The sequence below is a fragment of the Anolis carolinensis genome, chromosome 6 (genome assembly GCF_035594765.1).
Source record: "Anolis carolinensis isolate JA03-04 chromosome 6, rAnoCar3.1.pri, whole genome shotgun sequence".
Classification (NCBI taxonomy): domain Eukaryota; kingdom Metazoa; phylum Chordata; class Lepidosauria; order Squamata; family Dactyloidae; genus Anolis; species Anolis carolinensis.
The window spans coordinates 86,575,432-86,597,838 of NC_085846.1; the positions used below are offsets into that span (position 1 = coordinate 86,575,432).

Here is a 22,407-nt window from a genome sequence, read left to right on the forward strand (position 1 = left end):
TATACTCCTATTTATGCAGGCCAAAATCCCATTGGCTTTTTTTTTTTTTTTTTGCTGCTGCATCGCATTGTTGGCTCATGTTTTAATTTGTTGTCCACAGGACTCCAAGATTTTTTTTCACACGTACTGCTGTGAAAAATATATATGTACAGTAGAGTCTCACTTATCCAAGCCTCTGGATAATCCAAGCCATTTTTGTAGTGAATGTTTTCAATATATCGTGATATTTTGGTGCTAAATTCGTAAATACAGTAATTACAACATAACATTACTGCGCATTGAACTACTTTTTCTGTCAAATGTGTTGTATAACATGACGTTTTGGTGCTTAATTTGTAAAATCATAACCTAATTTGATATTTAATAGGCTTTTCCTTAATCCCTCCTTATTATCCAAGATATTCGCTTATCCAAGCTTCTGCCGGCCCGTTTAGCTTGGATAAGTGAGACTCTACTGTATATATGAAAGGTTTTCATGAGTTATGTTGTGTCCCTGTAAATTTCATTATTACAATCCATATATGTGTCCGTATCTTTTATAAGGGGTTGTTTTGAACCCCTTAGTTCCTAGTAAAGCTGAATTACTGTGTCACATAATGTTCATGTCCAAAAAGGTGTGTCGCCGGCTGTTAGGGATTGTGGGAGTTGAAGTCCCAAACAGCTGGAGGGCCGAAGTTTGCCCATGCCCGCACTACAGTGTAAAAGAGCGAGGCCACTTTAAATCCTATGCCTGCCATTTGCGGATTTCTGGGGTTTGTAGTTCACGGAGGCCTAAGGCTTCCCTGGCGGAGCATATTAAAAGCGCTCTCCTCAGACTGCAAATCCCAGGATTCCAAGGGATTGAGAGCGGAAGCGCCGCTCTTGAAGCAGCGGCTCCGTGTGGTACTGGATTCTCCAGCCCTTTGCTCCACACGCACGGCACGCCCCTTTCTTTCTGCGAAGACCAAACCGGGCGGGATTAACCCGCGCCTGTTCCGTGAGGGGAGAGCCGTGTGGGCGGGGAGGGAAGAGGCCGCAGGGCTTCGAAGGCGGGGCCGGGCGGAGCGGCCTGGGCGGCGCCTCACGCAGCCTCCTCAAGATGGCCGCCTCTCCTGACCGACCTGCGGAGGCGGCGGCGGGAGGAAGGCGCCGCTGAGGGGAAGGCAGGCTGACAGGCGGCGGCCCCCGTCTCCCTTCGCGGGCTGCGGCTTCAACGCCATGCGGCGGGGCTAGAGCCTGAGGCTTCCACCGCGAGTTAATAATGTTAGCAGAGGTAAGAAGAGGCCGGCCCGAGGAAGAAATAGAAGAGACGGAGGGAGGTTTGCGGGGCGGCGGTCTCGTGAGGGGAGGTCTCCGTCCTTCTGTTGCCGCCTCCGAGGCTTCCCATCTTCCTTTCTGTCTTCCTTGGGCCCTCTGGCTTTCATCCCCATCAGAAACCTAACCTATGTCATTCTCTGCGCCAAGTTGCCATGGCGAAAGGTCTCTTTCTCTGGCTTAAGAAGGTCCCTTTGCCTTTCCTGAAGACGTCAGCCAGATCAAACGAGAGGAGACTCTGCTCCATTAGGCCTCTCTTTTTTTTTAGTCCAAAATATAAGGCCTGCTTTCATTCCCAGGGCGCATCTGCACTGTAGGATGAAGGCAGTTTGACACCACTTTCCCTCCAGTTCCCATGGTTCTCTAGCACTGAGGCCTGGCAATGCAGTTGGTGCCAAATTGTATGAGTTTTGCAGTGCTGAGTGCATTCTGTATGTGAGAGAAAAAGACCAGAAGTTCATCCAGCCCAGGCATAGGCAAACTTCAGCCCTCCAGGTGTTTTGGATTTCAACTGTTAGAAATTGTGGGAGTTGAAGTCCAAAACACCTGGAGGGCTGAAGTTTGCCCATGCCTGATCCAGCCCTTTGCCCTTCTTGTGCTGCTGCTGCTGCTGTGAGCCCTTTCCTACCCATTGCAGGGTTTCTTAGCATAGTTTGTTCAGAAGAAGAGGATTTGCTTGCTTTCCTCTGAGGCGAAGCGAGTGTGACTCGACCACAAGGTCCACGACTGGGCAGAGATTTGAAGCCTGGGTTGTGTATCTGCACCAGGCATGGGCACACTTCAGCCTGCCAGATGTTCTTGGATTCCAACTCCCACTATTCCTAACAGCCAGTAGACTGATGGGAATTGTGGGAGTTGAAATCCAAAACACATGGAGGGCCAAGATTGCCCATGCCTGCTCTAAACTATAGAATGAATTCAGTTTGACATTACTTTAACTGCTATGGAATCGTGGGAGGTGTAGTTTTTTGAGGCATTGGTACTCTTTGCCAGAAGATGCCTTGTAAAATGATAAATAGCATTGAAATCACTGCAGTTGGGGTGTCAAACTGCATTCTTTCTCCAGTGTAGATCCCAAGTCCCTCCATTTTCAGACTGACCATTGAGGCAGCTTTAGTCGTGAATTCAAAGGGATCCATACCCTCAGTCATCGTATATATCCATCAGCAGCTTCCTTCTCAGCCTTAGTTTCTAGCATGTGAATGTGCAGCTGATTTTGGACAGGCAGGGACCAATTGTGTCAATGTTGTCCTTACAAACCATTTACCAAAAAAGATCCAGAAAAACAGTCCCGAAGTTTACTTGGGATGTGTCTTTAGAACTGGGAGTGTGATTGGCCAAAGGGGAGAAAAAGTGATCACATTGTTGTCATTCAGTTTTCCTTTAAGTTTAGTACTTTTTCAGTCAGTCTGAGTGATTGATTTAATAGTTTGTACACTGAGTTCTTGGTTGAGTGCCAGGGATATTCTTTTGGAATAAAGAGCAATTGATGTGTGTTACCAAGGTAAAGTGTGAAAAAGTTTGAAGACTTTAAAACTACACACAGTTGATCATGATGCTGTTAATTCTTTACTGTTGTATGTTTTAGATTTATAAATGGAAGTGTGTATTGTATATGTGAAATGCCTTGTGGTGGGATAGGTTTCCACTGAAATTATTTACTAGTTATTGTTGTGTGGCATCAAGTCATTTCCTACTTATGGTGACTCTTTCACAGAGTTTTCTTGGCAGGATGTGTTCAGAGGCAAGATGTGTTCTGCCTTTGCCTTCCTCTGAGGTTGAGAGAGCGTGATTTGCTTAAGGTCACCCAGTGGGTAGCCATGGCTGAGTGAGAACTAGAATCATGGTGTGCAGAGTCACAGTCTACTCTTTAAATAACTACACCAACCTCATCTTAAAAGTATTGGTCTGGAACTTACTAAACAAATTGATCAGCTGTATAGTATTGAGCCATTGATGTTGCAGAAGCTCCGTGGAGTTTTAGGCGGCATTTTTTTTTTTTACCTGATACCCGAAATTCATTTAAATTGAGACAGTAGTGGTGAAAATGGGGCATTCTGGTTGCATGGCATCTCATTTAATGGTAATCATTAGTTTGTATGCTCTGGAGTTGAAGTACAGTGTTCCCTCACTTATCGCGGGGGTTAGGTTCCAGGACCACCCGCAATAAATGAAAATCCACGAAGTAGGGACACTATATTTATTTCAATATTTATACATTATTTTAGTAGTTATACACTATTTTAAGTCTTTATTAACCAGTCATGTGTTGATAAATCGCCTCCTCCTCCCGTTGCCGCTTGGGCTCCTTTTCTCTCCATTTGGCTTCTCCTTCCTCCCTTCCTTAGACTGTAAATTGTAATTTTTTATGATTTATAATAGTCTTTTAGAGTTTATTGAAAAACCTCGAAACAGTGAATCCGCGAAAAGTGAACCGTGAAGTAGTGAGGGAACACTGTAAACTGAGGTGTGCAAGCTTCCTGATTATGTGATTCTTTTTTCAAGTAGTGAGGACAACAGACAGATTGAAAAGAGCACCAAAAGGATTCTTGAGATGTGGGAAAAGACATTAAAATGGTAAATATATGCAAAGGATACATATTGAGTAAAATTCTAAATTTCACAATACACACTGGGGGAATCTGAGCTGATAGCAATTTACCAAGGAAACTATCTTAGTGATGGGATAAGAGATTAGTGAAAATATCAACAAAGTTTACAGCTGCTATAAAAAGGTGAATTCCACATGGATGATAGTGAAAAGGAATTACTCCATATGACATTTAGAAAAAAGGCAAGTACATAATAATAAGTCATAGTATTAGTATTCCGCTTTATCTCTATAAAAAAGAGACCCAAAGCATCTAATAGTAAAAGCAATAGAAAATATAATTTAACACCTAGAGAGCATAGAAATATTAAAATAGAATTTATCATAGAAGTAAATTCATGTTAATTAAATACCTAAAGCAGTTTGAAAAATACATTGAAGGAGAATATAGCTAAAATGTAGTGAAAAAGCAACTTTAATCTGTTAAAGTAATCAAACTGAATTAAAACAGTTTAAAGTATTTAAAATATAACAGATGACAAAAAGAGATAGCACAACATAATAGATATATAAAAGTGTGAAGAAAGAATTCAAAAATCCATTTCTTGTATTTTCATAATTCTGGAACTGAGAGTCATCGATTGAAGTCAAAGGGTGGGTAATTTCAGACACATAGAACCAGTAGTTTTCACATATATATTTAGCAAATTCACTACCACAAAATATCGTAGCAACTGGCAATTGATTGGTCACAGTATGATCAGAATGTTGGGTCTAATATATCTTTAGTCTCATTCAGTATGGCATTTTAATTTTTATTTCTCTTGGGCAAGTAACTAAATGGATTTCAAGTTAACTTAGTAATGATTTGATGTAGCTGCATCACTAATCTTTGAAACAGGAAAGTATAGAAAAATGATATTTGTGCTTCCTGTGAGCATGGGAAGGTTTATTTTAATTTGGAAATTTGTGTGTTCTTTTAGCAGCAGAGATGATACAAATGAATTATTCATGTCAACTCAATATAGAACAAGCTTTAAGCAAGTAAGAATGACAATAAATATTATTTAGATGGCATTTTGAGTGATTGGAATGCTTTTCTACTTATATAATCTTGATATTTTCTCACAACAATCCTGTGGGTAAGATCAGTATGTGTATCTTCACAATGTAAATGTGCTGACTTGGGGAGATAATGGCATCTTTAAAGCCACACCTGGTTAATTTGTGAAAGATTCATGCTCACAATCTCTACTGCAAAACATGGATTATACCAGTGTTTCCTGTTTGTGCTGCAATGTGACTTAAAATCCACTTGTTCTTACAGGAACAAGAGAATTTAGCACCATATTATTACAAGTAATGAAATACTTGTTTTGAAGTTGCTTTTGTCTCAGGATTCAAAGGTACAGGGTGGTACTAGTAGAGTTCTGCCAATGTAAGTGTTGGAGACCGAGATGCCTTGTACAGCCTGCGCTTAGCTAATATTTGTGCACTGATGTCTGTAAAATCAGTAGCAGTGAAATACAGCTTCTGCATTAACCTTTTACATGGGATATTATATGAAAGACATAAATACATTTGAGGGAAATGGCATGATATTCTTATTGCGAACTTAGCAGTTTACAATCTCGAATCAGTGGCAGTCACACTCAGTCTAAATCCACAACTAAGATTTCTTTGGAATTCTGACATGTCATGAGTGAACTCTACTACTTTGTGAAGACAAGTTATTCCATCATTGCGATCCCTGCCTATCATAACTGCTACCTTTATTAGGATTTCTAGTTCATCTTTTTCAACAAGTTAGAATCTTGGTGTGTGTTTATGTACCTTCTAGTTGTCGGTTGACTTGTGGCGACCTCATAAATTTCACAGAATATTTTTAGGCATGCTTAAAGGTGGTTTTACTAGTTTTTACTCTGCAGCACAGCTTACACTGCCTCGTATTCACTGGGGGTCTCTTATCCAGATTTTAGCCAGAGATGATCATCTAGTTAAAATATCAATCTTATTTTTAACAGCCTCTTTCTGGTTTGTTTAGATGTTAGAGTGGAAGAAAGGAGAAAATTTGGAGAAGATTATCTCTATGTGATCACATCAAGCTGATTTCCGATTAGCCAGAACTCCAGAGTTTGTATTATAATTTTGTGTCCATGTGGTCACTGCTTATTTTAGTTATGTATTTATTATATTTCTGCACAACAAAGTGTCTAAAGTTCACTGGCCAGTCCACAAAAGCATCAAATAATTAAAAAGTTGTTCCTGGCACCAAAACATCAGCAATGTATGTGCCAGGTGATCTTGTTTAGGGAAGGTATTCCACAGCCAGTGTATCACGAAAGAAGTTTTTCTTGTAACAGCCCTATTTAACTTCAGTGCTGTAACATGATAGGGCAAAGGATACCAAGATCATCTTAGTGTCAGGTGATCCTGCTTTCTTCAGGTAAACTGTTCCCATCCCGTTTTGTTGCCTATTCAGAACTTTCAAAGGTAGAGTACAATGAATATATACACTTCTGCTAATGGCTTTGAAATTTGATCGCCTGTGTTTCGTTGCCCTTTGTCCTACATGGCCAGGAAGGGGCGTGGCCTTTGCCTGTATTGAGAATTTCCCCAAACCATCTTAAGTGACATCGGAGAGTAAATGTAGGCATGTAGCTACAGAATTATCACTTTCCTTCTCTGGTTTTTAGAATCTTAGATTGATGAAGAAGCCATTGAAGTTTCAAAAGCTTGCATAATATATTTTGTGCATTTTAGTTTTCCCAATAAAGGTATCAGTTTTGTGGATATTGGATTTTACTGTACATACCGATGGATACGTGTTCTTTGGTTTGTGTGTTTTTTGCTGTTATCTAGATCTATGAAAATGTTAGAATTTTTAAAAATTATATTTAAGTTTACATTGATAAAATAAATGAAAATAAGCAATGTGTAAGTGATTTAGTGGTACCTATTTATTGAAGTGTAATGAATAATAGGTTGTTTTTACTGTCCCTAACATGAGGTTTTGTTGGCAAAATTTGTTCAGCTGAGATTTGCTTTCTTCCGAGGCTAGGAGAGTGGCTTGCCCAAGATGACTCAGTGGTTTCCTTGGCTGACCAAGAATTCAAACCCTGATTTCCAAAGTCCTAGACCAACACTGTACTATCTGTTACAGCTTTGGTGTTTCTCTTCATTGTTCCAAGATTTGGAATAATGACTTCATAGAATCCAAGTCAGTCAACATCTTCTTGATGCCCCAATGTGGACTGTGGCTGTTTTGATTGAGGCTTAAAAAACTATCATCCTACATATGGGATAAATGGACCAAATGTGAAATTGAGTATTACTGTTTATTAGATAGACATTGAATGTGATAAATTAATTCATAACACACAATTCACCTAAATCACATCATCCTACAATGTAGTGCTTGCTATTCCTATTAAAATAAAGATTATTAAAGTCATAATCTAATCTGAAATGTTCAAAATCAAATCTACTTCCATATTCAGTGTGTCTGCTCTGTTTTGTTTTTTAGTCACAGCACCATTACCTCTGTGTAACTAACAGTACAGGTTTGCTAGCAATGGGTCCACTGGTTTGTTTGTCTTTGTGTTAGTTCCTGACCAGTGGGACAAGTAGACTGTGATTGATTTCAATGTGTCTACTATAAGCGTAGGTAATTCTGGATCCAGCCAGCATGTAGCCTGTTGTGTGGTTACTGTGCTCACACAAACAATATGGGCTCAGTTTGCTATAGATTAATAGTCCTTGATACTACCGTGTTTCCCCGAAAATAAGACAGTGTCTTATATTAGTTTTTGCTCCCAAAGATGTGCTAGGTCTTATTTTCAGGGGATGTCTTATTTTTCCATGAAGAAGAATTCACATTTATTGTTGTACAGTAATTGTCATCACAAACCAGCATAACCAGACAAACTGTGAATCCTATCAAGAATTTCTTGTTACTACCAATATTTCCATGTACAACACTTTATGGTACGTACATTTACTGATCCTGCATGCTCTGGTGTTGTGTTCGGCGGGCATGCTTCCAAACAAAAACTTTGCTAAGTCTTACTTTCGGGGGAGGCCTTATATTTAACAATTCAGCAAAACCTCTACTAGGTCTTATTTTCTGAGGATGTCTTATTTTAGGGGAAACAGGGTATAACATAAGGTTCAGATTAAAAATAATTTAAAGTTTATTCATTGAAATAACATAGGAATAAAGTTTTTACTTAATGTTAAGAGAAAACAGTATCAAAGAGAAACCCTCGTGTTCAGTCTAGGTTTTTTTGTAAATGAGAAAAGGAAGCCAACATCCATTGTCATTTATAATTATCAGTCTGCATAACAAATGGAGCTATTTTGTTCATGTTTTTATTCATGAGATTAAGAAGTAGGAGAATTAGGGAAGCACATTGCAGGATGAGTTGAAGCCTGCCACAAAATTTGAAAGCAAGCTATGAATGGCTTAAATCAGGGGTCCCCAAACTTTTTAAACACGGGGCCAGTTCACAATCCTTCGGACCGTTGGAGGGCCGGACTATGGTTGGCCACCGAGCAATAATAATAATAATAATAATAATAATAATAATAATAATAATAATAATAATAATAATAATAATAATTAATAATAATAACAACAATAATAATAAGAGGGTTGGCAGAGACCCTTTGGGCCATTGAATCCAATCCCCTTCTCCTTTGTGCACCAAAAGCACAAGCACAGCACCCCTGACAGATGGCCACCCAGCCTCAATATTAATAATAATAATAATAATAATAATAATAATAATAATAATACACGGTTTTGGAACACAATACTCCTGACCTCACAATCGTGTTAAAAAACAAAGTATGGATTGTCAATGTTGCAATCCCAGGTGACAGCAGGATTGAGGAGAAACAACTGGAAAAGCTGACATGATATGAGGATTTAAAGATCGAATTACAAAGACTCTGGCACAAGCCAGTCAAGGTGGTCCCAGTGGTGATCGGCACACTGGGTGCAGTGCCTAAAGGCCTTGGCCTGCACTTAAACACAATTGGCGCTGACAAAATTACCATCTGCCAGCTGCAGAAGGCCACCTTACTGGGATCTGCGCACATTATTCGTCGATACATCACACAGTCCTAGACACTTGGGAAGTGTCCGACGTGTGATCCAATTCAACAGCCAGCAGAGTGTCTGCTGTGGACTCATCTTGTTGTGTTTCTAATAATAATAATAATAATAATAATAATAATAATAATAATAATAATGGTTGTAAGAGAAGAAAAGACCTCTTGGGTCATTTAGCCCAACCCCCTTCTGCCCTTGTGCCGTGGGGGCCGGATAAATGGCTTCGATGGGCCGCATCCGGCCCCCGGGCCTTAGTTTGGGGATCCCTGGCTTAAATAATATCTCCATTATGGCTAACTGAATAGTGTTGTTACTTGTTACCCTTTTGCTTTTGTTTTCATCATTTTGTTGGGTTTAGATATCAGTTACAATTACAATTTCATCTTCAGTAGAAATATACAATCTACATCTTTGCAGTCTAGCCGTCTTGATCAGAAATAGATAAGCTGTGTTGTTAAAATAATTCAGATTGTCTGCACATCATCTCAGTCACAACAAAATTAACTAGTAAGATGTTGTATTTTAACTTCCTATAGGTTGTAATATTTACTTTTCTTCCATTTAACTTGTGAAGTTAATGTTGCATAGACTTGTAAACAAAACAAAGGATATGATGTTTATCTTGATATTTTAAACAGGTTTGTACTTTCAGAAGGAAGTAACTGATAGTTTTCTTGGCATGTTCTGCTTTAAGTCATTCTACAACTGTCTTCTTTGTACACTTGCAGTAATACTGGACTTGTTTTGACACACTTGGGTTTACAGTTCCTTTTTACTCGTAATTAAAAAAAAAAAGGGAGGGGGGATAAAATGTGGCCAGTGGTCTTAAAATTGATGCAGCGTTTTCCGTGCATAAATAGATCACTGAATGTGGTTATATCTGGAGAACCTGCCAACTCCTAGATTATTCTGGTTGTTAACTAATAATTGTGTACAATTTTTGGAGAGATGGATGGAGATACTCTGTATAGGGCTCTTGGCAGCCTAAAAAGGCTGTGTTCATGGCTATACCACTCTTAAGAATTTGATTTTTAGCATAAGATGAGTTAAAGTCTGAAATCTGTTGGTACCCCTACTCATTAAACCAATTGAAATTGCATAAATATTTCCTCGCCATTTAACAATTTGCAATATGTCTACTCTAGTTAGGACTTATTAACAGTATTCAGGACTATATTAAATATGTACAAGTAGAATATATTTAAATAGCATAATTTTCATTTTTTTATAAAGACTGATATTTTAGCAGTATTTTAGGATAATTTGCGGTAGCTTGTCATACATTTTAATCTATTATAACTAGATTAAAACGAGTGTCAGTAATTTTTGCTATGCCAAGCCAATGCTGAACAGACACAGGAAATGGTGCCTAACATTGGTTTTAAGTTAAAGCAATTATAGTTGTGCAGATCTAAGAAAATCAAAGTGTTTAAAAGACAAAAAGAGAGAGTTCATAAACTGTGGGCCTTTCTGTTTGTATTTATTACAGTCTAGATTAGTTTAGTTTGAAATTTAACAGCATCCATTTATCCATCCCTTTATTTCTGCCCTACCTGTTTCTGGAGATTAGAATTCAAAGCAATTTGAAGAGAAAAAGAAATACAGCTTGTGAATTGATGATGCCTTAAAGATGTATTATAATCATGTTGTGACACAGAACTAGTCTTGTTCAGAAAGGAGCTCCAGAGTCTAGGACTAGCCATGGAGAAGGATCTCTCCCATGTTCCTATTAAATGTGCCTATGAAAATGCTGAGATTAAGAGAAGCACCTCCTTTGATGATTTCAGTTTGAATAGTCTCATTCGGGATGATGTGTTCTTAAGTTATTGTAGACCTGAACTATATAGAGTTTTGTTGGTTATAACCTTTAAAGGTGCTGTTCTTGAAGAATTTTTATAATTTTTCATTGTATACTTCAAACTATTTTTAAATGTTATACATAATTTAATGCATTTTTAATGTTTTGTTGTAACTGTGATGACCTATGGGCCTTGTAGTCCTGCTCATGACATTGTGATGCCTGATGAAGAAGAAAACTTGGGTTTTTTACCTTCCCAGTCAGAACTGGATTCTTCCCAGACAGATTCTTCCCAGCCAGATCTGGGAACCTTGCACCTGCAAGAGGGTTATGTTCCAGAAGTATGTCAAACAAACACTGAGGTTACATCTCCTGTGTTTTCTCGCCATGAATTTTGTAAACAACAGAGAGGTTTGGAAGCGGCCTCGCGCAGGAGTGCTAGGATAATTGCTAAGAATTTAGCCAATTAAGTCTGCTTTCCATGAGAATCTTTAAGGAGTCAAACATCTGGTCTCAGAGATTAGCTTTCGTTTCTGGTTCCCAGAGAACTGCTCTCGGCGGGAAAGTTAGACTCTATATAGGTGTTTTACCCGCGGAGTAACTTTGCGGAGTCAATTCGTCAGCCTCCGGAGCGAGTTGTGTCTGAACAGCGCGCTCCGCTTCAAGCCTCGTTCCTGCTCAAGCCTTGTCCTTGTTTCCAGCCTTCGCTCCTGTTTCCCAGCCTTGTTTACCTACGGACCTTGCCTTGTTTCCCAGGACTAAACCTTGCCTTGTTTCACGGATTTTACCAAGTTATTCCACGGACCTTGTTCTTGTTCCTCGTTACCTTGTTCCACGATTCAAGCCTTGTTTCAAGTATCAAGTTATTTCCTAGCCTTGCTCAAGTTCATGGACTAAAGGACCTTGTCATCTCCCCTCACTTTGCCTGGCAAAGTGAGTGTTTCGGTTATTGGATTACAACTTTGGACCTTAATATTTCATATTGGACATTGTTTCTTTGGACTAATTTTGGCCTTTCCTGAAAGGTCTGCTTCTGGACTAACTTTTACATTTGCTTTTATTAACTTTATATATTTCCTTAATAAAGATATTAGATAGAATTTGGCCTCTGCGTATGGTTATTGGTGCTCTGTAGCCTGGGTCGTGACAGTTTGACTCCGCCACCCATAAGCACCAATTAACCAAGGCCAGAATGTCTACCGGAACCGTGCCGGGTGGGCAGCCGCTTACCTACACCATCGACAAGGATGAGGTGGACCGAATCCGTGATAAGCTCAATGCACAGGATGGGGAAATAAAGGGTTTGAAGGAACGCGGAATCCGTCTTCCGGCCATGGCGTTGCCAACCAAGTTTACTGGAGAAGCTTCTAAGGTTCATGTTTTCTGTCGCCAATGCCAAGCTTATCTAGAGGCCCGTGCTGCCGAGTTTCCCCAAGAAGACATCAAGGTGGCGTGGGTTTACAGTCTTCTAGACGGGCCAGCGGCCAACTGGGCGACGGCACTGTTCGACCAAGCCTCTCCACACCTAAGATCAGCGCAACGCTTCTTGGACCACCTTAAGGAGACTTGGGGAATCGAGGACAATTTGGAGGCAGCCGGTCACAAACTCCGCCGCCTCTTCCAAGGAGACAGACCCATGTCTCAGTACATAGCCGAGTTCCGAGTGCTGGCCCACAACACCGGCTGGAACGATGTTGCCCTCAGAGGACAATTTCGGGAGGGTCTCAACATTGAAATGCTGGAGGAAATCTCCAAGGTGGATCCTCCCCAAACGCTTGAAGCACTCATCGATCAATGTTTACGGGCTGAAGTCATGATTGCCAACAGGAAACAGTGGGTACGAGGCCAGAGCGGTAGAGCTGGGGCAAAACCCCCCGCTCCCGCCAGCGTTCAGCCGCGCCCAGTGTGGAGACCCCCACCACCATCCCCATACCCCAGAGGGAGCGAGGAGGTGCCGATGCAGTTGGGCAATGTGCGTCCCAGATTAGATGCCGCCGAGAAGGCCCGCCGCCAACGCCTAAATCTCTGTTGGTATTGCGGAAATGGGGGCCACTTCGCCAGAGAGTGCCCAGCCAAAGGGAAGCCCGCCGCCCGTCTTGCGGCGGCGTCCTCCACGGAGACGAAGGCGTCTGAGGCGGCTGGCACACAGCCGGCGGGGGAAGCCAACGACCGGGCGTAGAGAGGCTCGCCAACCCGGTCAAGAAACCCATCCAAGAGCCGCCAACCGGGGTCCTGTTCCTTCTAGTGGTCACCTTATGGTCAGCAAAAAAAGGACCCGTCATGATCCACGCCATGATAGACTCAGGAGCTACCAACAATTTCATTGATAGAGAGTATGCCGACTCTCTGGGATTACAATATCATGACTTCAAGAATGCCCGTGTGGTGCAAGCCATCGATGGTCGCCCTCTCAAGACGGGCCCCGTAAGCCAGTGGTCGGAACCCACCAGGATGTGGATAAGGGAACATATGGAAGAGATTTCCTTCTTTGTTACTGAGGCTCCCCATTTCCCTGTGATTTTGGGGATTCCATGGCTAACACTTCACGACCCAAGCATCTCCTGGTCCAACAGAGAACTGCAGTTTGCTTCAAAGTACTGCCAAAACCATTGCCTCGTAGCCAAGGTCTGCCATGCCACAGACACCGAGCCCATTATCACCTTGCCAAAGAAGTACTCCGAGTATTGGGATGTATTCAATGAAAAAGAAGCCGAAAAATTACCCCCACATAGACCTTATGACTGTGCCATTGACTTGGTGGAGGGGGCCCCGATCCCGCGAGGGCATCTCTACTCCCTGACTGAACCAGAGCAAGAAGCTCTCAGGGAATTCATAGAGACAAACCTTCGCAAGGGATTCATCAGACCCTCTCAATCCCCAGCCGCCTCCCCAGTGATGTTTGTGAAGAAGAAGTCAGGGGAATTACGCTTGGTGGTGGACTACAGAGCATTGAACAATATCACTAAGCGGAACAGCTATCCCCTGCCCTTAATCTCGGATCTACTAGACCGACTTCGAGGAGCCAAGGTCTACACCAAGCTGGACCTACGGGGGGCTTATAATCTAGTTCGCATCAGAGAAGGGGACGAGTGGAAGACCGCCTTCCAGACTAAATTCGGATTATTCGAGTCCCGAGTTATGAATTATGGTTTATGCGGAGCTCCCGCAACGTTCCAGCATTTTGTCAATGACATTTTTCAGGACTATCTAGATCGGTTCTTGATCATCTACCTGGACGATTTTTTGGTGTTTTCTAGATCACAATCAGAACATGAGAACCACGTTAAAATGGTGTTACAACGATTGCGGGATCATGGACTTTATGCCAAGCTGGAAAAATGCGCTTTTGATCTACAAGAGGTAGATTTCCTGGGCTACCGCATCTCGCCTCTAGGGCTCTCCATGGACCCGGCAAAAGTTTCAGCAGTATTGGAATGGCGGGCGCCAACCAACAAGAAAGAGGTGCAGCGATTCTTGGGGTTCGCGAACTATTACCGCAAGTTCATTCCAGATTTTGCCCGCTGGTCTGACCCAATCACCAGCTGCATCCGTGGGAAACAGCCCTTCCGCTGGACTGATCAAGCAGAGAAAGGGTTCCAGCAACTAAAGAAATTATTCACATCCCAGCCAATCCTTCAGCATCCAGATCCTGAAACCCTTTTTGTGGTGCAAGCGGACGCCTCTGATGTGGCAATTGGGGCTGTGCTCCTACAACCGGTGGGAGATCACCTTCATCCTTGTGCCTATTATTCTCGTCAACTAACCGCACCAGAGAGGAACTATACCATTTGGGAAAAGGAACTATTAGCCATAAAGGCAGCTTTTGAGACTTGGAGACATTGGCTAGAAGGGGCCAAATTTCCCATTGAAGTCCACACTGATCATCGGAATCTAGAACATCTAAGAACTGCCCGCAAGCTAAATCAGAGGCAGCAACGTTGGGCTTTATTCTTTGAACGTTTCAACTTCCAGATTCATTATGTGACCCCAGCCCAAACCAAGCAAGCAGACGCCCTGTCACGTAAACCGGAATACGCTGCAGGACGCAAGGAGACCTTTGAATCCCAACTACTACAACCCGAGAACTTTGCCACGCTCACAGTGGGGAACACCAAATCCACTCCCATTGATTCAACTCCAGGACCCATCTGTGCTCAAGAAATCAGGGCTAGTCAGCAAGCAGATGCCTGGGCGCAGGACCAACTTCGTCAAGGTCTGCATTTTCCCTTTTCGCTTAAAGATGGACTGCTTTGCTATAGAAATCATGTTTATATCCCACCCGGACCGGGCAGGGAAAAAACACTTCGTCTGTGTCATGACTGCAAACCAGCAGGGCATTTCGGACTATTTAAAACCATGCATTTGATCCTAAGAGATTTCTGGTGGCCCAAGATCCGCAAAGATGTGGAAAAATATGTCAACACCTGCCCAGTATGCCAGCGCTCCAAGATAAGAAGGGAGAAGCCCTCAGGGCTTCTACACCCCCTTCCTACCCCATCTCGCCCATGGGAAATAATTTCTGCGGATTTTATCACTGACTTACCACCTTCCTGTGGATTCGCCACGATCCTAGTGGTGGTGGACCTTTTCACCAAGTTAGCCCATTTCATTCCCTGTGAAGGCCTTCCCACGGCCCAAGAGACTGCAGATTTATTCCTCCAACATGTTTTCAGACTACATGGATTGCCCAAGAGTTTGGTCACAGACCGTGGATCCCAATTCACCTCTCGTTTCTGGAAGGCACTACAAAAACTATTGGGCATAGACTCTCGTTTATCTTCAGCTCATCATCCCCAAACGGATGGGCAAACGGAGCGCACCAATGCCACTTTGGAACAGTACCTTCGCTGTTATGTAAACTACCAACAGGACAATTGGGCTTCTCTGTTACCACTGTCGGAGTTTGCCTACAACAATGGAGTCCAGGCTTCTACAAAAGAAACGCCGTTCTTTGCAAACTACGGCTTCCATCCACGTTTCTTTCCCCCTGTCATTGAAACTTCAGAAGTTCCCGCAGCAGAAGATTGGCTGCAGGAACTCACAGCGGTGCAACAACTTTTGCTCCAGCAACTGGAACAAGCCAAGGAGGACTATAAACGTCACGCGGACAAACATCGCCAGCCGGGCCCCGAAATCAAGGTAGGAGATCGGGTTTTTCTGTCCACTCGCTTTTTGCCCTCCCATCGCCCTTGCCGGAAGTTAGATGCCCGTTTCATTGGCCCCTATCCAGTGGTGGCGCAATTAAACCCCGTGACTTTCAAACTCCAACTTCCGCGTTCAATGCGCATTCACCCAGTGTTTCACCGCTCCCTGCTCCTTCCGGCGGATGGTGTGCGGCCAGATGTAGACCGGCCGGCCCCCGTCCCTATTTTGGTAGATGGGGAGGACGAGTTCGAGGTTCAGGACATTTTGGATTCTCGCTTTCACCGCCGCCGCCTGCAATATCTCATTGACTGGGTGGGTTTTGGCCCTGAGGAACGCTCTTGGGAAGACGCCTCCACAGTCCATGCTCCTGATCTAACCCGTCGCTTTCATCAGACCTATCCCGCCAAGCCACGACCTCGCGCCTCGGGGAGAGAGTCCCAGTTTGGGAGGGGGCTTGAGGAGGGGGATAGTGTGATGACCTATGGGCCTTGTAGTCCTGCTCATGACATTGTGATGCCTGATGAAGAAGAAAACTTGGGTTTTTTACCTTCCCAGTCAGAACTGGATTCTTCCCAGACAGATTCTTCCCAGCCAGATCTGGGAACCTTGCACCTGCAAGAGGGTTATGTTCCAGAAGTATGTCAAACAAACACTGAGGTTACATCTCCTGTGTTTTCTCGCCATGAATTTTGTAAACAACAGAGAGGTTTGGAAGCGGCCTCGCGCAGGAGTGCTAGGATAATTGCTAAGAATTTAGCCAATTAAGTCTGCTTTCCATGAGAATCTTTAAGGAGTCAAACATCTGGTCTCAGAGATTAGCTTTCGTTTCTGGTTCCCAGAGAACTGCTCTCGGCGGGAAAGTTAGACTCTATATAGGTGTTTTACCCGCGGAGTAACTTTGCGGAGTCAATTCGTCAGCCTCCGGAGCGAGTTGTGTCTGAACAGCGCGCTCCGCTTCAAGCCTCGTTCCTGCTCAAGCCTTGTCCTTGTTTCCAGCCTTCGCTCCTGTTTCCCAGCCTTGTTTACCTACGGACCTTGCCTTGTTTCCCAGGACTAAACCTTGCCTTGTTTCACGGATTTTACCAAGTTATTCCACGGACCTTGTTCTTGTTCCTCGTTACCTTGTTCCACGATTCAAGCCTTGTTTCAAGTATCAAGTTATTTCCTAGCCTTGCTCAAGTTCATGGACTAAAGGACCTTGTCATCTCCCCTCACTTTGCCTGGCAAAGTGAGTGTTTCGGTTATTGGATTACAACTTTGGACCTTAATATTTCATATTGGACATTGTTTCTTTGGACTAATTTTGGCCTTTCCTGAAAGGTCTGCTTCTGGACTAACTTTTACATTTGCTTTTATTAACTTTATATATTTCCTTAATAAAGATATTAGATAGAATTTGGCCTCTGCGTATGGTTATTGGTGCTCTGTAGCCTGGGTCGTGACAGTAACTGTATTTATTTTAATTTGTAAGCTGCCTTTAATCCTGATTTTGGGGGGAAAGGGAGGTATAAATAAAGTCCATAACATCAATAACTACCAGCATTTTAAATTGAACTTGGAAACAGAGGGGCAGCCAGAGGAGCTATTCTAACAAGGGAGTTGTGTGCTCCTATTAACCATAAATGAGTCATACTTTCACTATAGATATTAAGGCATGACTGTAAAATGTGATGGATCATTATCTTTTTATTTGCTCTCCAGATCTTCACATGTGACTCCACTATCATGCCTTCCTGGAGGTGTTACCACAATTAGAAACATAATATGAGAGATGACAGTTCATTTGTGTCCATTGATTTGTATCAAGCCATCCATTCAAATGCCCAGTTCTGATTGGTTGAAGATAAATAACAAAATGAATAACAACATGCTTATAATACTAAACATATTACTACTATTCACATAAGCACAAATACTAGTGGCTCATTAACCTAAGAAGTCATGATGTGCTTCTGCTAATGCAGATGCTTAGTTCCGCAGTGTAATCTTGAGCTCTAATACAAGGAATACAAGGAATGTTTCTACCACTTACGTAGAAAGTATGTGGCTAGAATTGTATGTAAATGCTATTAATCCCAAATTAAGTATGACATCACAAAGTATCATGGTCTGTTAGTGTCACAGGCAGATAGACACATACTTAGAATTAAGGCATGGGCTTCACAATAATCTAGTGCTGTTCCTTTGAAGCGAGATACACATTTCTCATAGAGGCTGTCATTGGATTTAAAGTTTCTCTTGGCTTGTGAATTGATGGTGCCTTAAAGATGTGTTATAATCATGTTGTGACACAGAACTATAAGAAGGCAGGATTGTAACCTATAAAATGTATTAGTGGGCTGATGTTTTTGATGTGTTTGGTCTTGTTTCAGAAATGGAAATGATGAAAGAAAAAGAAAGTTCAGTAGGGTAAAAGAAAATAGAAGTAAGATAGACAAAGCAAGCAGGTTATATATGTAGTATATTTTTGGAAATATAAATCCAAGTTCAGTTGTTGTTTTTCTCACTCAGTGCAATTAAGTAACCATCTCAACAAAGTCCGCATTGTTGCTAATAATAATTGGGTTAGTTGTTAATCTCTTTTCAGCATAATTCTAGAGCAGTTTATACAACTAGGTTCTGGTTCTATAGATTAGGATATTCTGGCAACTATAAATACTAAGTCACAAGTCTAATTTTTATGGAGATTTCTGTTTTCATTTGATACAGGTACAGTTGTGAGATATACTTTGTATTGTTATGGGAACTCTGAAATTGATCAGTAGAACCCAAGTGGAAAATACTATCTGAGGGATGGAGCCAATGGAATGAGCTACCAATGCACATCCTTGAGTTCCTATGATTCTAGATTCTAATAACCCAATTTAGAGATTTATGTTGTTGTTCCTATTAAGCAATTGCAAGTAAAAAAAAATCCATTTCCAGTCCAAAGCATTCAGAGACTGATATGTTTTCTGTCTGCTGCTGCTTTAATGAACCTTTTTAGTGTTACACATTTGAAATGCAAATATTTGAACTGAAGGCGCACCATGATATTAATCTATATTATAAAGAGTAGAGATGTTAAGAATTCTAATAGGAATGTCTTCTTAAACTCTGTGAGATGTTTGCTTGACTCAACGGAAGTGTGCTTTTGTTCAGAATTCACAAAATTTGGTTTTCAGGTGGCTTTAGTAAAGTAACTGAGATTTATGTGTACAGATTTTCAAGACAGTAATGTGAACCAGTATTTTAGGTGTTGCAGTTACTGATGTCTCAGTATGTTATAATTGATTTGAGCAGAGTTTCTCCAGATGTTTTGGACTTCAACTCCCACAATTCTTAACAGCTGGCAAACTGGCTGGGATTTCTGGGATCTTCAGCTTCAGTCCAAAAGGAGCAACACCGTTTGAGAAACACTGGATTAGAGTATTATACATCTTCAAGCTAACCTTTTTGCTTTGATAAGTTTAGCAACTGCCACATCTTTATTCTTTCATAAGCAGATAATTGTGTTTGAAATAAATAATTATCCTTGCTTTTGTTTATTTTGACAGACTAGTTTAACTGATTTTAAATGACTATTTTGATACATTTGTAACTTCATAGGAAAATCTTAAGTAGACAAATTTCTGTAAAATAGTGTAATAGGCTTCTGACCCATTCCACTCACTCAATGTCTAGTGAGAAGTCTGAAGTCCTGTTTTCTTCCTTGCTTTAACAGGAATTCTTTCAAAGTTGGCTTTATGCTGGTTTCATCTGCTTAAAATGTTATAATGCTTTCTACAACAGTATGCTGCATAACCACAATGAAGGTGATACACAGCTTACTGAATAATATAAAGTATAGGTATAGTGTTTACACAAAGGTTAACATAGTGTAAAGTAATGTTAAATAGAATTTTCATTATAAGTTCTTAAACTTAGTTTGTAGCATCAGATAGCTGGATTTTGAAGAAACCAGGTTTGAAATTTCAACTGAACCAATTAAGTATCTTCTCTATATATAAAAATGTAATGTAACTAAACCACTGAACCAAATCACATCAAATTTGTCCACAAAAGACATAGTCATCCAAAATATGTATTTCAATCAAAAAACCCTAGAAAAATAAAGTCCAAATTAGAGGACCAGGAAAAGCTGTTTTTTCCCCCTAGCTGCCAGTAGGTAGGCCCCGCCCACTTTGTCTCCTAGTAACCCACTCAGCTACAATGCAGCTCAGGGCTTCTTCATTCAGGCCTCTTCCACACTGCCTATTAAATACAGATTATCTGATTTGAACTGGATTATATGGCAGTATAGACTCAAGGCCCTACCATACACCTATATAACCCAGAATGCCAAGGCACATAATCCACAGTATCCGCTTTGAACTGGATTATCTTGAGTCCACACTATCATATAACCCAGTTCTAAGCAGATAATGGAAGATTATAAATATAATATATAATAATTATTGTGGTATAATAATACAGAACAATATAATCTCTAAAATCGGGACAGTAAATAAAGAACAACACTCTGAAAACAGGAAAATTCCAGACAGGAAAAAACCAGGGCCAGCTAACACCTCCCAACAAAGGATTCCCCCAGGCAGGAAGTATCTAGGCTTTGAAGTTGCAAGGCCATTAAATGCTAATCAAAGTGACTAATTGCAGCATTCATACTTGCTGCACCAAGACTATTAATTGCCATTCAACCTGGGCAGCCAAGGATTCCACAAGGTAGAAAGCGGCCAAGCTTGCAAGCAACAAGACTATTCAGTGCAATTCAAGCTGACCAAACAATGATTTCCCTACAAAGCAAGTAGCCAGGCTTCAAAGCGGCTCTTTGATTGAGGGTGCTACTCCAGCTCACCAAACAAGGATTCCCCTAGGTATAACACAGCCAGGTATTGAAACTGCAAGGCTATTCACTGCAATTCAAACAGACCAGCAAAGGACTGACCTTGGTAAAAGGCAGCCAGACTTTGAAGCAGCGGTACTATGTACTATTGAATCTGACCAACCAAAGGTTCCCCTAGGTAGCAAGCAGCCAGGATTTGAAGTACTGAGACTATTCATTGCAATTCTAGCAGCCCAAAAAACCATTCCCCTAGAACGCAAGTGCCCAGCCTTCCAAGCAGCAAGCCTATTCCGTTGCATTCCAGCTCACCAAACAAGGATTCCCAAAAGAAGACAACAGCTAGGCCTTGAGGCTGCAAGGCTATTCACTGCTATTCCACCTGGCCAACAAATGATTCCCATAAGCCACAGCAACGCGTGGCCGGGCACAGCTAGTTGTAAGATAAATAGAATTAAATTGTCACTGAAAAGTTGCCACTAAGACATTTTATAAGGCTTTAATCTTCAGCTTGCCTTTATCCAGGCATCATGTCATTTTTCCTTTAAAAACTAATTTGTTTTGCTAAATATGCAGTTCTGAATCTGTGTACTTAGAAGTACAAGTTCTGAGTTCAGTTTGACTCTCAAATAAACATGCATACTTTTTGAGCCTAAGGCTGTAGTCTCTTAAGCATGTTCACTTTGGCAGCTTGAGTTTGTTGATTTGACACATATTTGAATCAACATGTCAATTTCCCATTACTTGTGAACTGGAAGTAACAATTCGATATAGCAGTCTGTGTGCCTCCATTTTTAAAGCTAGATTATATTGTATGAATTCTCCTTTTATATGCAGCATATTATGAACACATGATTTAAATTGCTTTCCTACTGAATGAGTTGGGAACTATTCTAAGAAGTAAGCATTCATCCTGAGAAATCTTAATTTGTTTTGATATCAGTGCAGATCATTGGATACTTCTTGTTCACTTTCTCGTTTCCTTTAGAGAAAAAGATTGGGTGATGTGGTGTTAAAAGACAGTTGTTATTTAGTCTTTCTGCTAAAAATTATAATAGAGCGTTTTATAAAGGCTACAGCAGTCATATATTTTATATAAGATTTAGGGTGCAGTACTCACATTGACTCGTAGGTACATTGACCCAGTTTTTTGGGGTTAATTTTTTGACTAAAATTTCTAAACATATACATGATTATATAGGGTAAGTTTCTGTAGTGATCATGGAATGCTGATGACATGAAAAGTAGGGTATTCTAAGGGGTAAAGCATGGCTGAAATTCTGAATAGGAACATTCCACATCACAGCATTTCATTGAAAGGGGCACTTGTAAATAGTTTTTTCCAAACATCAGGTTGCTCAGTATGTTAATTCGAATATGACAACATCTGCCAATGTGGTGTTCATAGATTATTTGTAAAGCAGTGTTCGGCAAACACTTGTAAGAACTTTGGAAAACTATATTTTGAAGAACTGCACATAATGCTATTATACATGTAGAATAATGGTGTCTATAGAGTGTTGATTTCTCTGCAAGAGGTTATCTATTTTATAACTTCATAGAGACATTGCATAAAATAAACTGCAGTATGAGCATAGCTGGATTTATATACAGTAGAGTCTCACTTATCCAACATAAACGGGCCGGCAGAATGTTGGATAAGCGAATATGTTGGATAATAA

At 41.2% G+C, this 22,407-nt stretch overlaps 1 protein-coding gene across 4 annotated transcripts in view; it reads left to right on the plus strand.

Annotated features, from left to right (window-relative positions):
- Nucleotides 1-859: 859 nt before the first annotated feature.
- The window catches only part of snx13 (sorting nexin 13), a 79,489-nt gene continuing 57,941 nt past the window's right edge, over nt 860-22,407 (plus strand). Inside the window, exon 1 of one of the 4 annotated variants that reach the window (XM_016994359.2) lies at nt 860-1,252. In XM_016994359.2, coding sequence (XP_016849848.1) covers nt 1,241-1,252 — 12 coding nt within the window. In that variant the 5' untranslated portion in view covers nt 860-1,240. Of the gene's footprint in view, nt 1,253-3,825; nt 3,871-22,407 lie in introns of those variants that run through there. The other 3 variants (XM_008112618.2, XM_008112621.2, XM_062958051.1) reach the window with 3 other exon arrangements.